This window comes from Leptonotus elevatus, chromosome 1 (genome assembly GCF_054856555.1).
Source record: "Leptonotus elevatus isolate MCC_2025b chromosome 1, RoL_Lele_1.0, whole genome shotgun sequence".
Classification (NCBI taxonomy): Eukaryota; Metazoa; Chordata; class Actinopteri; order Syngnathiformes; family Syngnathidae; genus Leptonotus; species Leptonotus elevatus.
The window spans coordinates 40,178,543-40,194,073 of NC_141239.1; the positions used below are offsets into that span (position 1 = coordinate 40,178,543).

A 15,531-nucleotide genomic window follows, 5' to 3' on the forward strand; every position below is an offset into this window, starting at 1 on the left:
CAAACACAAGTTTGGAGAGAACGGTATCCTACAGTCCAAGACAGCGGAAAGTTTTTCTAAGACTTTAGTCCAGAAACACATAACCGGAGTACATAACCATAAAGCATGAAAATAAGTGTCTGTAGTGTTTTGTAAACACTGGAGACAAATGTCGGAGTCTGAGAGTCCCATTTTCTTCATCATATATTGAGTAATGTATGTTCTGTGAATAATTTTATATTGGATAAGTTGTAAATTTGTGTGTTTTGTCATTTTAAAAACATTTTCACAAACTTGAATCCAAAAGACAGATTCCGGAGCTATAGACAAGTCTGTTTCCCATTTTGAGATGGGTAAAGACGTTTTATCAGTATATGAAAGTAACTTATATATTTTTGAGAGTTTTTTTGTTGTTGTCGGAGAAAGCTTGGTAATATCTTTAGCTAAAACAGGCGGTTGGAGCGTACCCTGGAGTGTTGGAATTTGTTTCTTTATCATACTTTTAACTTGCAAATAATGTAAAAAGTTTCCGTTTTTTATTTTATATTTTTGGAGCAAGGATGTATATGATATAAACATATTATCTGAGAAGAGATGGTGGAGATGTGTAATTCCTTTCTGCTCCCACACATTCAAATAAAACGATTGGTTGTTAATTTGAAAGTCGGGGTTATGCCATAGGGGAGAAAGCCCGCTGGGCTCCACTTTGGCTTTTGTCATTTCTAGTGCCTTCCACCAGGCAGTCAGGGTGGCGGAAATCATTGGATTTTTAAAGCAGTTATGGCGCTTAATCGATGTTGTAATAAAGAGTAAATCTAGGAGTCTGAGGTTATTACAATCCTTCTGTTCTAGTTCCAGCCAACAGTTAGTATCTCTATTGGGTTGTGCCCATAAAATAATATATTGTAGCTGGTTGGCTATATAATAGTGCATAAAATTTGGTGCCTCTAGACCTCCTTTGGATTTATTTTTCTGAAGAGTAGATAGACTAATCTTTGCTTTTTTTTTTTTCCAGTAAAATTTTGTAACGGCTGAGTCCAACAACTGGAACCAGTTAGCCGTAGGTTTAAATGGAATCATTGAGAAAAAATAGTTTATTTTGGGTAAAACTTTCATTTTAATAGTGGCTATTCGTCCTATTAGAGAAATAGGAAGATTATTCCAGCGCTCCACGTCACTATAAATGCTATCCAGAAGTGGAGTGAAATTTAAATGAACTAAATCAGTTAATTTAGGTGAGATTTTTATGCCTAAGTATTTTAAATTACCTATAGGAAATGAGTAGTATGGGTCCTGGCTTGCAGGGTTCCATGAATTTTCTGTAATAGGTAGAAGTGTTGATTTTGTCCAGTTAATAGAATAGTCTGATAACTGTGAGAATTTAGTTATTAAGTTAAATACTTCCCCTAATGAAATAGCAGGCTTTTCTAAATAAAGTAAAATATCATCGGCATATAGATTAATTTTATGTTCTGTTACCCCAGAGTGAATTCCTTGAATCATTCTTTCCTGGCGTATGGCTAATGCAAGCGGTTCAATAAATATTGCAAATAATAAAGGCGACAGTGGGCATCCCTGTCTTGTGCCTCTCTGTAGAGTAAAACTCTTAGATATAATCCCATTAGTAGTAACAGTAGCTTTAGGAGAATCATATAATACTGACACCCAGTGAATAAATGACTTCCCAAAGCCAAATTTATTTAAAACAGCAAAGAGGAAGGACCAGTTAACTTTATCAAAAGCTTTTTCTGCATCCAATGATATAATAACTGCCTTTTTATCATGCCGCTGTGACATACTAATAAGGTTAAAGAGCCTTCTAATATTATTAGTAGAGTGACGCTCTTTAATAAAGCCTGTTTGGTCGCTATGAATGATTGTCGGGATTACTGTTTCTAATCTAGATGTAAAAGCCTTAGTGATAATTTTAATATCAGTGTTAATTAGTGAAATCGGACGGTAACTTGATGGAAGGGTGGGGTCTTTTTCTGGCTTTAATAAAAGTTTAATTGCTGCTGTATTCATGTGTGGGCGTATGTGACCATTAGTTTTAATTTCTGTTACTACTCTTAAGAATAGTGGAGCAAGCATTGACCAGAAGTGCTTTAGAAATATAGCCGGATAACCATCCGGGCCGGGTGCTTTGCCATTTGGCATACTATCTAGAGCACTGTACAACTCGTTTATAGTAAGTGGTGCATCTAACATATCTTTATATTCAGTAGTTACCTGAGGTATACTTAAGCTACTGAGGAATGCCTCAATATGCTCTGGGTTAGGTTTATTAGTTTCTGAGTATAAGTTGTGATAATAATTATAAAAAATTTGATTAATTTCTTCTGGTGATTGTGTACATTCACCAGTTGTACCTTTAATAGCCGTTATAAGCGATTTTTCCCGATTACGTTGAAGTTGGTTTGCAAGAAATTTACCTGATTTGTTATTATATTCAAAGTTGTTGTATCTCAATTGTTGTATTATAAACTCTGTCTTTTTAGTTAACATATCGTCTAACTGTATTTTTGTATTTTGTAAGTCAGTCCATATTTGGTTATTTGGGTTTATTGCGTACTCATCCGTCAGTTGTTTAATTTTATCTTCCAAGTCTTTTTCTAATTTTTGATCCTGTTTCTTTTTATAAGATGAATATGATATAATTTTACCTCTAATTACTGCTTTCCCGGTTTCCCAGAGAAGAGCTGGAGATAGGTCTGGAGAGTCATTTATTTCCAAAAAGTCCGCCCATTCTTTTCTTATAATTTTGTCAAATTCTGCGTCGTTTAGTAGTGAGATGTTAAAACGCCATGTAGGTGGTGGTTTAAAGGTATAATCAACTTGTAGGGAAAGGGAGACTGGTGCATGGTCGCTAATAATAATAGGATGTATTTTTGTAACGGTTTTATCAGCAATAGAATTATTTGTAAGAAAAAAATCAATTCTTGAAAAGGACCGGTGCACAGCGGAAAAGAAGGTAAATTCCTTCTTATTTGGGTTTTTAAGTCTCCAGCTGTCGACGAGGCCAAAGTCATCCATATATTCCCCTATTACTTTTGTGGATTGTGATCGCCTTATACATGTTGTTTTATTAGAACGATCCATTAATGGATTTAAGGTTGTGTTAAAGTCTCCTCCAATAATAATAGTAGAGTTCGCTGCTAATTCAAACAGTTTAGAGAAAAATTCATGGAAAAAAGCCGGATCATCATTATTAGGGGCATATAAATTACCGAATGTATATATTTTATTAAATATAGTCACCTGAATAATAATGTATCGGCCCTCTGGGTCTGTTATTGTATTATTTAGAGTAAAGAGTAAATTCTTATGTATGAGTATACAGACTCCCCTTTGTCTACTGTTATAAGGGGCAGAGTACGCTTGGCTAAAATTTTTATCAATAAGTAATTTTTCTTCAGATTTTTGTAGGTGGGTTTCTTGTAGGAGGCAAATATCTGCTTTTAATTTTAAGAGATGGTCTAAAGTTTTTATTCTTTTTGCCTGTGAGCGAGCGCCACAAACATTCCAGGAAACCAGAACTAATTTATGCATACAAATAATATAAACACAGTCCTATGTATATATCTGTATAGGCCATTTGCCACCACTGGCATGTTATAGGATAGAATCAAAGTGGTTAGGTGATTTATATAGTTTGTATAAAATATGAGGTAACGTATAAGGCAACATGTAAGGTAATGTGTAAGGTAACGTGTAAGGTAACGTGTAAGGTAACGTGTAAGGTAACGTGTAAGGTAACGTGTAAGGTAACGTGTAAGGTAACGTGTAAGTAAATAAAACAGTGCAAAAACGAGTAGGGCGGTGAAAGTGAGGGAAATTAACAGGGGATTAAACATAACAATACACCAGTAACCCCAGCGAGATTTTTTTTATTTTATTTTTTATAAATATACTTTAGATATAGTTGTGTATTAATATTATATTTATAATATAGCCTAAACATAATAAGTATTCATGTTTTTGGTTTTATAACCACATATACAGTATATGTATACACCTAGTAATCAAACTAAGTTTAGTTCCACCAATGCTAATTAGAACAGCCAGGGAGTGGAATTGGGGTTCCGGAATAGTTGGCCATCGATATATAACTTATCAACGGCTATCGTAGTCCGCTTACCCTCCTGCCTATTTTGTTTCATTATAGGAAACAGTACCTTTCGCCGCTCATTGATCTCTCTCGGGAATTGATCATTCATTCCAAATGAGGTCCCTTTAAGCTCCCGTCCTTTACTTTTAACAAATAATTTCTGTTTAAAATGCTCAAACTTTGCAATAATAGGACGGGGTTTGTTGCCTCTACGGGCTCCAAGCCGATGTACCCGGTCAAAAGAGATGTTATTTACCGTCTCCTGAGGAATTTTTAATGAATTCGTCATAAATTTTTTTATCTCAACCTCTGGGTTATCAGAGGTATTCTCAGATATACCTGAGAATATTAAATTCTCCCGCATACTACGGGATTGTACATCTAAAACTGTTTCTTTTAGCGTTTTATTTTCTTTTTTCATAGTTTCCAGCTCGGCTGAAACAGTCGTGAGTGTAGAATGTAACTCGGCATTTTCCTGTTTAAGGACACTTACCTGCTGACTGATAAATTCCATACTTACTTTTAATTCTTTGACGTCCTCGAGGATGAGGCCGAGGACGTCAAGTTTTTTATTTATGGACTCCAGCACACTGACCGAAACGTCCGTAGTGGTGGTGGTTAGGTCGTCCGTGTCCGTCGCTGAATCGTTTTTCCTCTTCTTCGAAGAGGGTTTCTTTGATGGTTTCTCGACGGCAGGATCCTCCATCGCGCAGCTGTAAAAATATCCGTCGATGAAACGTTCAAGGTCCTCCACGTTGGGTGGTATTTCAGATCTGCCGGATGAAAAAGAGAGAAGAGAAAATGCAAGATATATGATGGTTAAATTTGGATTAGTTTAGTATAATAGAGCTAGTTCTATCTTAGCAGCAGGACGCCGCCATGTTAGGGTTTCTGGTCTCGCTGTAGGTCTCGCGATAGTCACAGCATCTCGTGAGCGACTTCCTCTCCCTGGGAATCCAGGGATTATTCCAGCGCTCCAAGTCACTAAAAATGCTATCCAGAAGTGGAGTAAAGTTTAAATGAATTAAATCAGTTAATTTAGGTGAGATTTTTATGCCTAAATATTTTAAATTACCTATAGGAAATGAGTAGTGTGGGTCCTGGCTTGCAGGGTTCCATGAATTTTCTGTAATAGGTAGTAGTGTTGATTTTGTCCAGTTAATAGAATAATCTGATAAATGTGAGAATTTAGTTAAGTTAAATACTTCCCCTAACGAAATAGCAGGCTTTTCTAAATAAAGTAAAATATCATCGGCATATAGAGTAATTTTGTGTTCTGTTACCCCAGAGTTAATTCCTTGAATCCTTCTTTCCTGCCGTATAGTTAATGCAAGCGGCTCAATAAATATTGCAAATAATAAAGGGGACAGTGGGCATCCCTGTCTTGTGCCTCTCTGTAGAGTAAAACTCTGAGATATAATCATATTAGTAGTAACTGTAGCTTTAGGAGAATCATATAATACTGACACCCAGTGAATAAATCACTTCCCAAAGCCAAATGTATTTAAAACAGCAAAGAGGAAGGGCCAGTTAACTTTGTCGAAAGCTTTTTCTGCATCCAATGATATAATAACTGCCTTTTTATCATGCCGCTGTGACATGCTAATAAGGTTAAAGAGCCTCCTAATATTATTAGTAGAGTGACGACCTTTAATAAAGCCTGTTTGGTCGCTATGAATGATTGTCGAGATTACTGTTTCTAGTCTAGATGTGAAAGCCTTAGTGATAATTTTAATATCAGTGTTAATTAGTGAAATCGGACGGTAACTTGATGGAAGGGTGGGGTCTTTTTCTGGCTTTAATAAAAGTTGTGTGGGCGTATATAAGGGGCCTTTTTTATGATATAAACATAATGGGGCGGGGGGGGGGGATCTGAACATGTGTCCCTTATTACCCCAAATGAGGGAATATACATCTACCAAGTGCTTGTGACTGCTGAGAAAAGTACATCCGTCTAGCATGTTTTTGGAAAGGAAGAGAGAGAAAGGGAGAAATACTGAGACAGTGACACCAACACAAAAAGAGGAACCGGGTGAAACGGAAGAAGTTGCTGCCTCGGAAAACAAACCCAGTAAGGCGCGTGTAGCTGAAGTGAAGAATCTGCCGGCATTCATTCGACTATCCTGGCTGAGCCAAATAACCTCTCAGTGGACTACCTACTTGCCAATTATAGTCACATCTCTGATGTGTGTATAGTGTTTGAGTCTGAAAAAAAGTGTTGTACAGAATAGATTTTTGACTACTATTATTAATAGACATGGGGACAGTGAGCGAACTTTGCGTGTCCAGTCTTCACTCGTTCTTGTGCCCAGCCGTTGAGGTGGTCCAGCAAACTGCAGGTAAATGGAAAAACATTCTTTGTCACCATTCTTGACCCAAGTTGTAATATTTGTTACATGTAGTAGTAGTATTTTAGTTCTGCTGCTACTGCTTCTAGTACATGTGGATGTTGAGATTCCCCCTATGTGTTACCAGGTCAATCTAACCTGCCCAGGGGCCTTCAGAATCAGTAGTTCTGACCGATGTAACTTGAACTATATGAACGATGGGACTGTTCTTTAAAGGGATACTTGACTCAATGAGTCATTTTCAGCAGCAAAAAGTTAATATAATTTCACCTGTTTTCCGGATTTGGTCAGCAAACATATGTATATATATATATATATATATATATAAGCTGCTGACAGAGTGTGACGTAAAGGGAAGTGTCGCTGATTTCCAAATGTGTAAGTGCAAAGAGACGACATTGCTGCGCAATGGGGAAGTCCAATGCCGTTGCTTGAGGTGTGGTAATGCGTTGACAGCACAATCTCACTAGCTGTTGTCACGCAGCCTCAAGTGACCTCTGAAGGCCTCACAGATGTTTAGTCTTGATTGACTTGTGCAGTAGTGCCACCTAATAATGATTCGTTTCGGACGGATTTTAGGGATTCCCATACACCACCCACCAAAACTCACCCATAGCACCCCTTGGAAAGTGAGAAAAAAAAATCAGCCCCTTACACTAATTTCACCTGTCACAATAAAGGCATTCTAATTTGGTGGACATGTCTATTGTAACGGGACACTCAAAAAAGTCTCAAGGGCCCATGCTCAGAACAGAACAGGAAGTCAGCCATTTTGGGGAAAAAATGACATTATATAAAACAAACAAAAACATTTTTATTTTGTTTTCTAATAGGTAGCACTTTGTAATATTGCATTTCATAAAACACAATATAACTTAAATAATTTCTGGTGAGCATGACTTGGCCACCGGGGGCAGAACAATACAGTCATGAAGACACAAATGACAACTAGTGTAAGTGACTCAGTAAACTGCAGTAATAATATTCATTTTTGTCTGAGGATGAAGATTATATTCCCGTGAGTATTATTATATTCTGTCTACGTGTGTTGATGCACCATTTGTGTTCAAATAGTAATTGCTAAAAAGGTTATAACACTACCAACTATCAATATAAGTTTGTCTATGAAATTTGGTATTGTGCATTAGCATGGATCTAAGGCTAAGTTTTATGGTTGTTTTCAATGCATATGTAATTCTGTTTTATGTTTAGTTTGACTGTAAACTTGAACTGTGACATGACACATGGCTCACCTAGTGGTCATCCAGCAAACTGCCTTTCAAGACTGAAAATTCCAGCAGCTGGGGAATAATATTTCCCATTCCAGAAGCATGTCAGCAATCAATCATAGGTCTATTTCTGCCTTGCGGTCAGACAATTACAGGGTGGTTTGCCCGTCGAAAGGTCTTATTAATGCACCGTGCACCTGCAGAGGGAAAACAGCAGCTTTCAAAATTGCAAGCATAAAATGTACATAATATACTATAATTGACCTTTCGCTGTGTTTTTAGCTTTGGAAATGGAAAGAATAGGACTCCACCTGACAAACTCTTAGGATACCTGGTGTCCGATTTACATAATTCATGGGAAAATCGCTTCACTATTTTGCTTGTTGGGGGTCCACAGCTTGCTGGAACTTTTTTTTGGTAAGGTTTTATGTCAGCTGACAAAAATGTTCTGGATCGCTGTTACTATGGGCCAGACATGAGCTTGGCGAACCTTGACTGTTTGGGGGCGTGGTTATCTAATAGTCAATTGTCGTGGCTGTAAACTTAATGTGCTTTTAAGAGGGAGGGCCTTGTGGAGTGGGTTTCGGTGTGCAGTGAGTTTGGGTTCATTTTAATTTTTTTATTATTTTATCTCACTTAATAATTTGTGTATTTATTTGAAACTATTTTACATATGCAGATTAATGTTATTGTTTTATTTTAGAATAGACACAAATCGCTGGTAAAAACAATTACATCATGCATCAGTTTGCATCAATTAAACAATTTTCCCCACTAAAAATGGTTACCAGTCATTAAAAAATGTGTTTATCATTTGTATATTCATTGAATGTGTTGATGTTATTTCTAACTACATATTTGTTCTGTTCATTTTTTGTATTTGTCGATGGGTTACATTTTGCTAGTTTCTTTGCACACGTTGTTGTATTATACTCTTACATTTATGGTTGTTCAAAATTGTTAAATAAAAACTTGTAGTGATCATAAACAACACAAATTATTTTATATATATAAAAAAGACTTTAAATAATGTAATAAAAAATCTGTCAATTTTAACAAACATATTTTGTGGCCCTTGCACAAATAAACCCATGAAGGCATAAAAAAATGAAAATACTCTACTGTAAAATACTGCATGTATTTTATTTTTCAATTAAATATTTTTTCAATCTGTCCTATTCCTTTTTGTAATCTAATGTTCTACAATATCAACATTTATTTTCATTTTTCTTGCCAAAACTTGCTGCAGTGCTCTGTATGGCTCCATAGAGACTAACTTGATACAGTTTCTGTTCATCTCTGCAGTCCGGCCTGTAATTAATAGAAATAACCGAAAGAGGTCACTGTTGCCCTTATTTGCTCTGCAGCCTTTGTGAGTTGTCCCATCTGTATTGCAACAGTTGTAACGTTTAAGCGTTTACCTCAACACTGGTTGTATTGTTGTGGGACGCTTGAACACAAGCGAGGCATTCACACACTGTCCAACGTCGTTCGAAATGAACTGAGGTCTCAATCTTTTCGAGGAACAATGTGGTGTTTGATGAACGGCGACTACCTGACACCGCTGCGCGGAATCTGCGCATGTAGCGCGTGAGACCCGGGGTTTGTTTTCACAGGCTGTCACAGAGCAGCATTCCTGCACCTCCAACGCTTGTGAGCAAGCAGCAACAGGCTCAGCCCTTTCTGGTTGCTCTGCGTTAATGAGTCACTGGAAATAAATCACTAATAATAATAATAAATTGTTAATTTATGTAGATGATGTTTTAAACGGGACAGATTAGGGAAACATTTACTTCAGTATTTGTGAACTTTGATATTGTGGATTTTTTGAATAGTGTTTTTTCATCTGCATTAGAGATGCTCTGTTTTGTTGGTGGTCCTTAAATGCACCAAGTGCACAGTCAAAAGTAAAAGTATGTTTACTGTACTCTCCTGATGTAGCTACTATTAGTCTGTGTAAGTTACTTGGCCATTGCAATTTTCCTGTATTTGCTAACATTCATTATCGTGTGTAAATACCAAAAGGTGAGTTTAATAACTTAATACTGTACAGTTTAAGTGCTTGTGCACAAATTTGTTCACTTGTGATGTCACGTCAGTTTCTGCTAGCATGCTATTTAGGCTAGTATGTTAGCTATTGTTTAAATAATTGAACTGCTGAATATAGTTGTTTGTGTAACATGGGTTCACAATTGTGTACATTCTTGATGCATGCTGTTTGATCGTCCTCGTTGTACGTGCTTTGCTGCCATCTTGTGACATCTATAGACAATTACTCCTTTTTGGGAACGCGTAAATTATTTGTGGATTTTTGTGATTCACGGCAGGGCTTGGTTGCTAACACCCGCGAATACTGGGTCTTAACTGTAGTTGGGTGTCTGGAATGCCTGCCCACGCAACATGAAAATTAAAATTTTAATTTAAATTTTTAGTTATCTGCCTGGTTCTGAAAATGTGCTTGTACGAATGTATGTAGCTGATACGTATTTTATTGAATTTACAATTTACATGTCACCTGCCCCAAGTTGTTCCATCATGATTTGATGATGATGATGATAAGGGGCACCCCCTCTAACAGTGCAATTGCCTATATTAATAGGTTAAGCCATAAATGTATCGCAAACTATGATCCAAATCACTTTAATATCATTTTACATTACCTTATAACTAAATGCTTACATATTATTTGATTTAGAAAAATTCACATAAAAAGTAGTATTTGTTAAGCAATAGCAAGAACTTCATTATCTTGTTAGCTCCAGGTTTTTAATAGCCACTAAGTAGAGCGAAAACATTAGAAATGTCAGAGGTGGGCATTTCGTCAATATTGACGGAAGGTCTGTCAATTTTGTTGACGATTGACGGGAAACTTCTAAAAATTGACGAATTTAACATTGACAGAAGTGGGTTTTCGTCCATCAATGTAATTGTCAATCCGTCAATAAATGTGGCAATCTGTTACGACGATTGACGTCACATTGACAGATGCCCATCTCAAATAACGGAAACATTGACGGAAGCTCATTTTGTTAAGCAATCGACGAATGAAGGATTGACTGTTCGGCTTGAAATATTGACGGATTGATAACGACAGAAGTGTGTGCTGACTGTCGACGATTGACGGATGACGGACTCTCAAATTTCATTGACGCGCCCGCCTCTGACAAATGCAGCCAAGACTCTCTGTAACTTCTGTTAACAACCCAGGCTAAAATATCTCCTCCCTAACACACAAAGATTTCAGAATAATCCAGATTCATCACTTCAGCATCCTTGACATCAATGAATACATTCCTATTAGTCAGAATTTGGTACAATTTTGTGGCGTTGTTACACTTTTCCCCTTTGCCATCCTTGTACATGTTAGGGGTTCGAATGGCTTCCTGTGTGGACTTTGCATGTGTTAATGTGAGTCTTCTTTGGATAAACTAAAAACTCAATAGGACTTAATATATAATCAACAAATTCAACGTGTGCTACTTATTTCATTTCACATAGAACATGTTACTATTTTTCAAGAGAAACAAACACAAGCGGGTGTGGGCCATGAAGTAGCAAAAAAATAAATGGCAGCAGAAGTGGTGAGAGCTGCCGCATGTGTCAATCAAGCTACCCGCCCCCACACGGCCCAGCTGTCACGCCCCTCCCCAAATCCATTAGTGCGTGTGTGCGTGAAGCAGTGCACAAAACCGGGTGGAGAGGTGGGCCCTGAACGCGTCATCGGGCCCTTTCGCTGCACCTTTAGCCCGAGTAACGTCACAACAAAATGACACCCGGATATGAGATGATTTCTCTTCAAAATAAGACATTAGGCTATAACAAACACATGTTACTGTACTTCATTTTTGTTGTTGAAGCCGTTACAGTCATGTGTGCATTGTTACAAAATCTTGAAAACCGACTTGTGTATAATGTATCTGTGCTGCCCGTTTGGCCAACACGGCTTGGTGCTTTATTGTGAAAATAAGGAGTGGAAATGGCTTGTTAAAGTTCCGGCTGTCTTGACAGTCGCATACATTCACAAAGTAAAGACAGGACAAGGGTGTACTTTGCCTGGAGCTTCCACTGGACTCGATTAAACCGCTCCCTTTAACTCGCTAGAACTTCTATCGAAAACATACGTTTTTACGTTAATTGTTAGTTGGGGGGAAACGGGGAAAAGGGCCGAACATTGTAACTTTTGGACGCTTGGAAAGGCTCGTCAAACTTTAGTGTCGGACAAGAAAACAGCACGCAGACAAGACAGTCAACATGGTTTTAAAGTCCGAAGACGGCGTCGGTGAGTCAAACTCCTTAAACGCCTCACATTTCATAAATGTGCTGTAAAGAAGATTACTCTCAGATACTCAAGTGTGAAGCTAGTGTGAAACGTTGTCATTTTAACAAGTCCCTCGTTTGCATTAAATTTCCGTCTTTAAAGAATTAGTTTGTAGTCGTTTAGACTCGTTACCATGCGGTTTTTTTTTATTATTATTACTTGAAAGCCACTTGATTGTCGTATATGGGAATTTCGTGTATGTTTTGGGGGTAATTTTATATGAAAGTACTCACCACAATGAAATAGTGGTTATCATGTCTGCCTCACATTCTGAGCTTCAGGGTTCGAATCCGGAACCTCTTCTTCCCACCTTCCAAAAACGTACCTGTCAAGTTCATCAAATATTTTATGTTGTCCTAAGGTGTGAGTGGATGTCTGTGTGCACTGTGATTGGCATGTGACCAGTCAAGGATCAAGCTGCCATGACCTTGTAGTTTAATAACCATCATATTTTTTATTTTTAAATCAATGCCTTTAATTTGAGAGCGGAGACGTATAGAGCAAGAACCCTACTTAAAATAGCCCAGCCGATTTTGAGTGAGATGCGGTGTACCCTATGGACAGGCTGCCGGGCAATTGCAGGGCGCATATAGACAAGACAAGTTCTTAAGGTGACATATTAAATTTATTTAAAGCTACCGAATGCAGAAAATTCAACTTCGAATCACTGCTGCCACCTGTGGCCAAAAAATAAAACTTCACACACCCTTCTTGACGTACACAATGCATACATGACTTCACATCCGCAGACAGAGGGTGGGAAATTTGAACCGCAATCCAGTCTGAAAACTATTAGCCAGAAGCTTGCAGGAGTACCCATTGCGAACAGCTATGGTGTCAATCTACTAATCAGAAGATGTTTCAGTCATAAATGATCAAATAAAAAGGCTAATAAATACTTTTGGCCAAATAGTAAGAGAGCAGCTTTTAAATATTGCTCTATGCTTTCCGCCATGAGAAATGCTTAATTTGCACACATTTCAAGTCGCAATTGCACTGTCTCCGTTTTCGCCAATAAAATATTTCCATATCGCAGACATCATTGTTACATGACTTCACGTTAACTTCCAGAACGTTCCCCAACTGACTTGTTATTTTTCTCTTTTGGAAATATCTGTGTACCTCTGGATTATTTTGTTGCTTTGTAGCCCTTAAGAAATAAATACATTTAAAACCAATCCCCCCCGATTCCAATCAGCTGAAATTGACGTGATTGGGTCCGATTTCCGATGAAGTCATTAGGATAGGGGCATCCCTAGCAATATGCCCTTCATAAACCCTGAAATGGTCCCTGGTGGGTTTGTTTATGTCAAGTCTAGCTGTCCCTCAGCTCAATAAACGGGTGAGTTTTCAGACGGGTGCTTAAATTTATTTACCGTTTGAAATCTGACACCTGACACCACCAAACACAGTGAAAATTAAATAAATAAATAAAATAAATACACAAGATCAGTTAAAAATGTTCTTATCTTTTGATAAACAAAAATAAAATTACCTTCTGCTTGCCAAGGGATCTTATTTAAGTTTTAACATCTAAACTTTGTTTCTTCTTTTTATAGTTAACATTCAAAGAACCTAAGTGAAGAACAAAAAATGTTGGTCTGTCATGGAAATTATCTTCAGATTCAGGATTTGTTTCTTTGATTTATGCCATCAAGCTCATTACTCTAAAGTGTCAAAGATCTGTAGGCCTAATCTTATGTGACATCAAGAGGTTTGCTAATAAGGCTTTATGAGCCTTGTATTCCGTTTCGAATGAAACTGAATGACCAAACGGAATGAAGATGATCCATAAAAAAATACCTCAATTGGAATAGTAAGGCTGAATGGAATTTCCACTTCACAGGGCAGGGTAGTGTATTCCTTTGACCAATTGGAACAGACGTCATGAATCTTGACGTAAGTGCATAGTTTCCGCACTTGAAAACAGCGGCTTCCAAACAGAGCTTTTGTGCGATGAGAAAGCTTGTTTTAAAGTAGGGCAGGACCATTAACCGAAATGTTATCATGATTTCCGATATTGGCTCCTCTTTATTATTAAAACGTAATGATCGAAGAAAACCTATTAATGTGCAGAATGCCGCGGTGCATTTACAAGTTCCCTACGTTGCGAAAGTACCCTGAATGTACCATGTAGCTTGCAGCAGAGCGAATCAGTGTGATTTTTACCACTGATCTGAATATATGACTGGTAGCCGATAGGCCAAGACTTTTGAAATCACGAGGCCGCCATATTGCTCCTCCCAAGAAACGGTTCTCGGCATACGATCGTTTACATTTACAGTAACAAAATTGGAGAAGATTTGACACAGTACTTAGTAGAAACAGCATGATTTATAATGTTTTAAATTTGTTAAACATGAACAAGAGGACTTCAGCTGTTTTACAACTTGCCTTAAATACATGTATAAATTTTATGCTTAATGATGTTTACAGGAGGAAACCTGTATATTTTTTATTAAATATACCTGTAATTCAACAAAAGATGCCTCTGCCAAATGTTATATTGGGGTCTAAGGAACTGAGCGATAATAGAAAAAGGGGGTGTTCAAAGCAGCACATACCGTGCACTTGGTTATTTTAGTTATTTCTTTATTTATTTTACTTCTTGTTAAAAAATAGTGACCACCCCGCCCCTTGGCCTTATACTAACTGCCTACGAGCTGTATATGTCTCATCTGTAGGTATACACAGTAGTCTGCGAGCAAGATGGCCGCCCTGTCGCTTCAAGGGCTTGCACGGGCGTGTATGGCCTATCGGCTATCCAGTCATATATTCAGATCAGTGGATTTTACCATCCCCAAGCGACTTTTACGCTGTTTAATGATGCTCAAGTTTGAGTTAACTGTGAAACTAAACTCACGATAAGGAGGATTGCATAATGTGTACCGGGTACTTAAATACAAAACATGCTTCATTTATAAAACCTCGCTAGCCTAGCGCTAATGCTATTTGACAGATTCCATTCAAATGCTAACAGGAAGTTAGCATCAATTTTGGGAGTAATAGTCCTTCAAATAACGAATATTCACACACAAATGCTGTGGAAAGTGGAAACATATACCCACAGATAAGGTAACACTACTCAAAGGCACAAATTCTTCCCAATTTGTGAAAAACTAGTTATTTTAATAGAATTCAATCGCAACTTTCTTCTCTTCTCATTGTAGCATGTACACCATGGCTGTACGGCACCACACTGCCACAAATAGGCCAAAACATCCAGTATTTCTTTTGCAATTACTGTTTTAGTATACAGTATTTTTATTTTACTTTTTTGTTTAAGGATTGACCAAAATGTATTTTCCTCAACATTCAAAGATACAACTATATCCAAGGATTTTTTTGGGGTCTTACCAAAACACATTTTCACATGACATAGCACAAAACAACCCCTGAGGTCTCAATATAGCCCACTTAAGTCCCCAGACTTGTGAAAATAACAAGATAAAATAATTATGATAGAGGGTAAGTAATGCTTAAGTTTGAAACTGAAGAACGAAAGAAGAGGCTTGAATTTCATACATTTTTAAGGTTGTTATACTTGAC

The 15,531-nt window shown here is 37.4% G+C and overlaps 1 protein-coding gene across 3 annotated transcripts in view; it reads left to right on the top strand.

The window, feature by feature from the left end:
- Positions 1-15,531, top strand: part of cyth1a (cytohesin 1a) — a 65,631-nt gene that overhangs the window by 20,462 nt on the left and 29,638 nt on the right. The window contains exon 1 of one of the 3 annotated variants that reach the window (XM_086057594.1): positions 6,200-6,426. The exons of 1 other annotated variant lie outside the window; for it this stretch is intronic. In XM_086057594.1, coding sequence (XP_085913720.1) covers positions 6,345-6,426 — 82 coding nt within the window. In that variant the 5' untranslated portion in view covers positions 6,200-6,344. Of the gene's footprint in view, positions 1-6,199; positions 6,427-11,670; positions 11,944-15,531 lie in introns of those variants that run through there. One more of the 3 variants, XM_086057603.1, reaches the window with a different exon arrangement.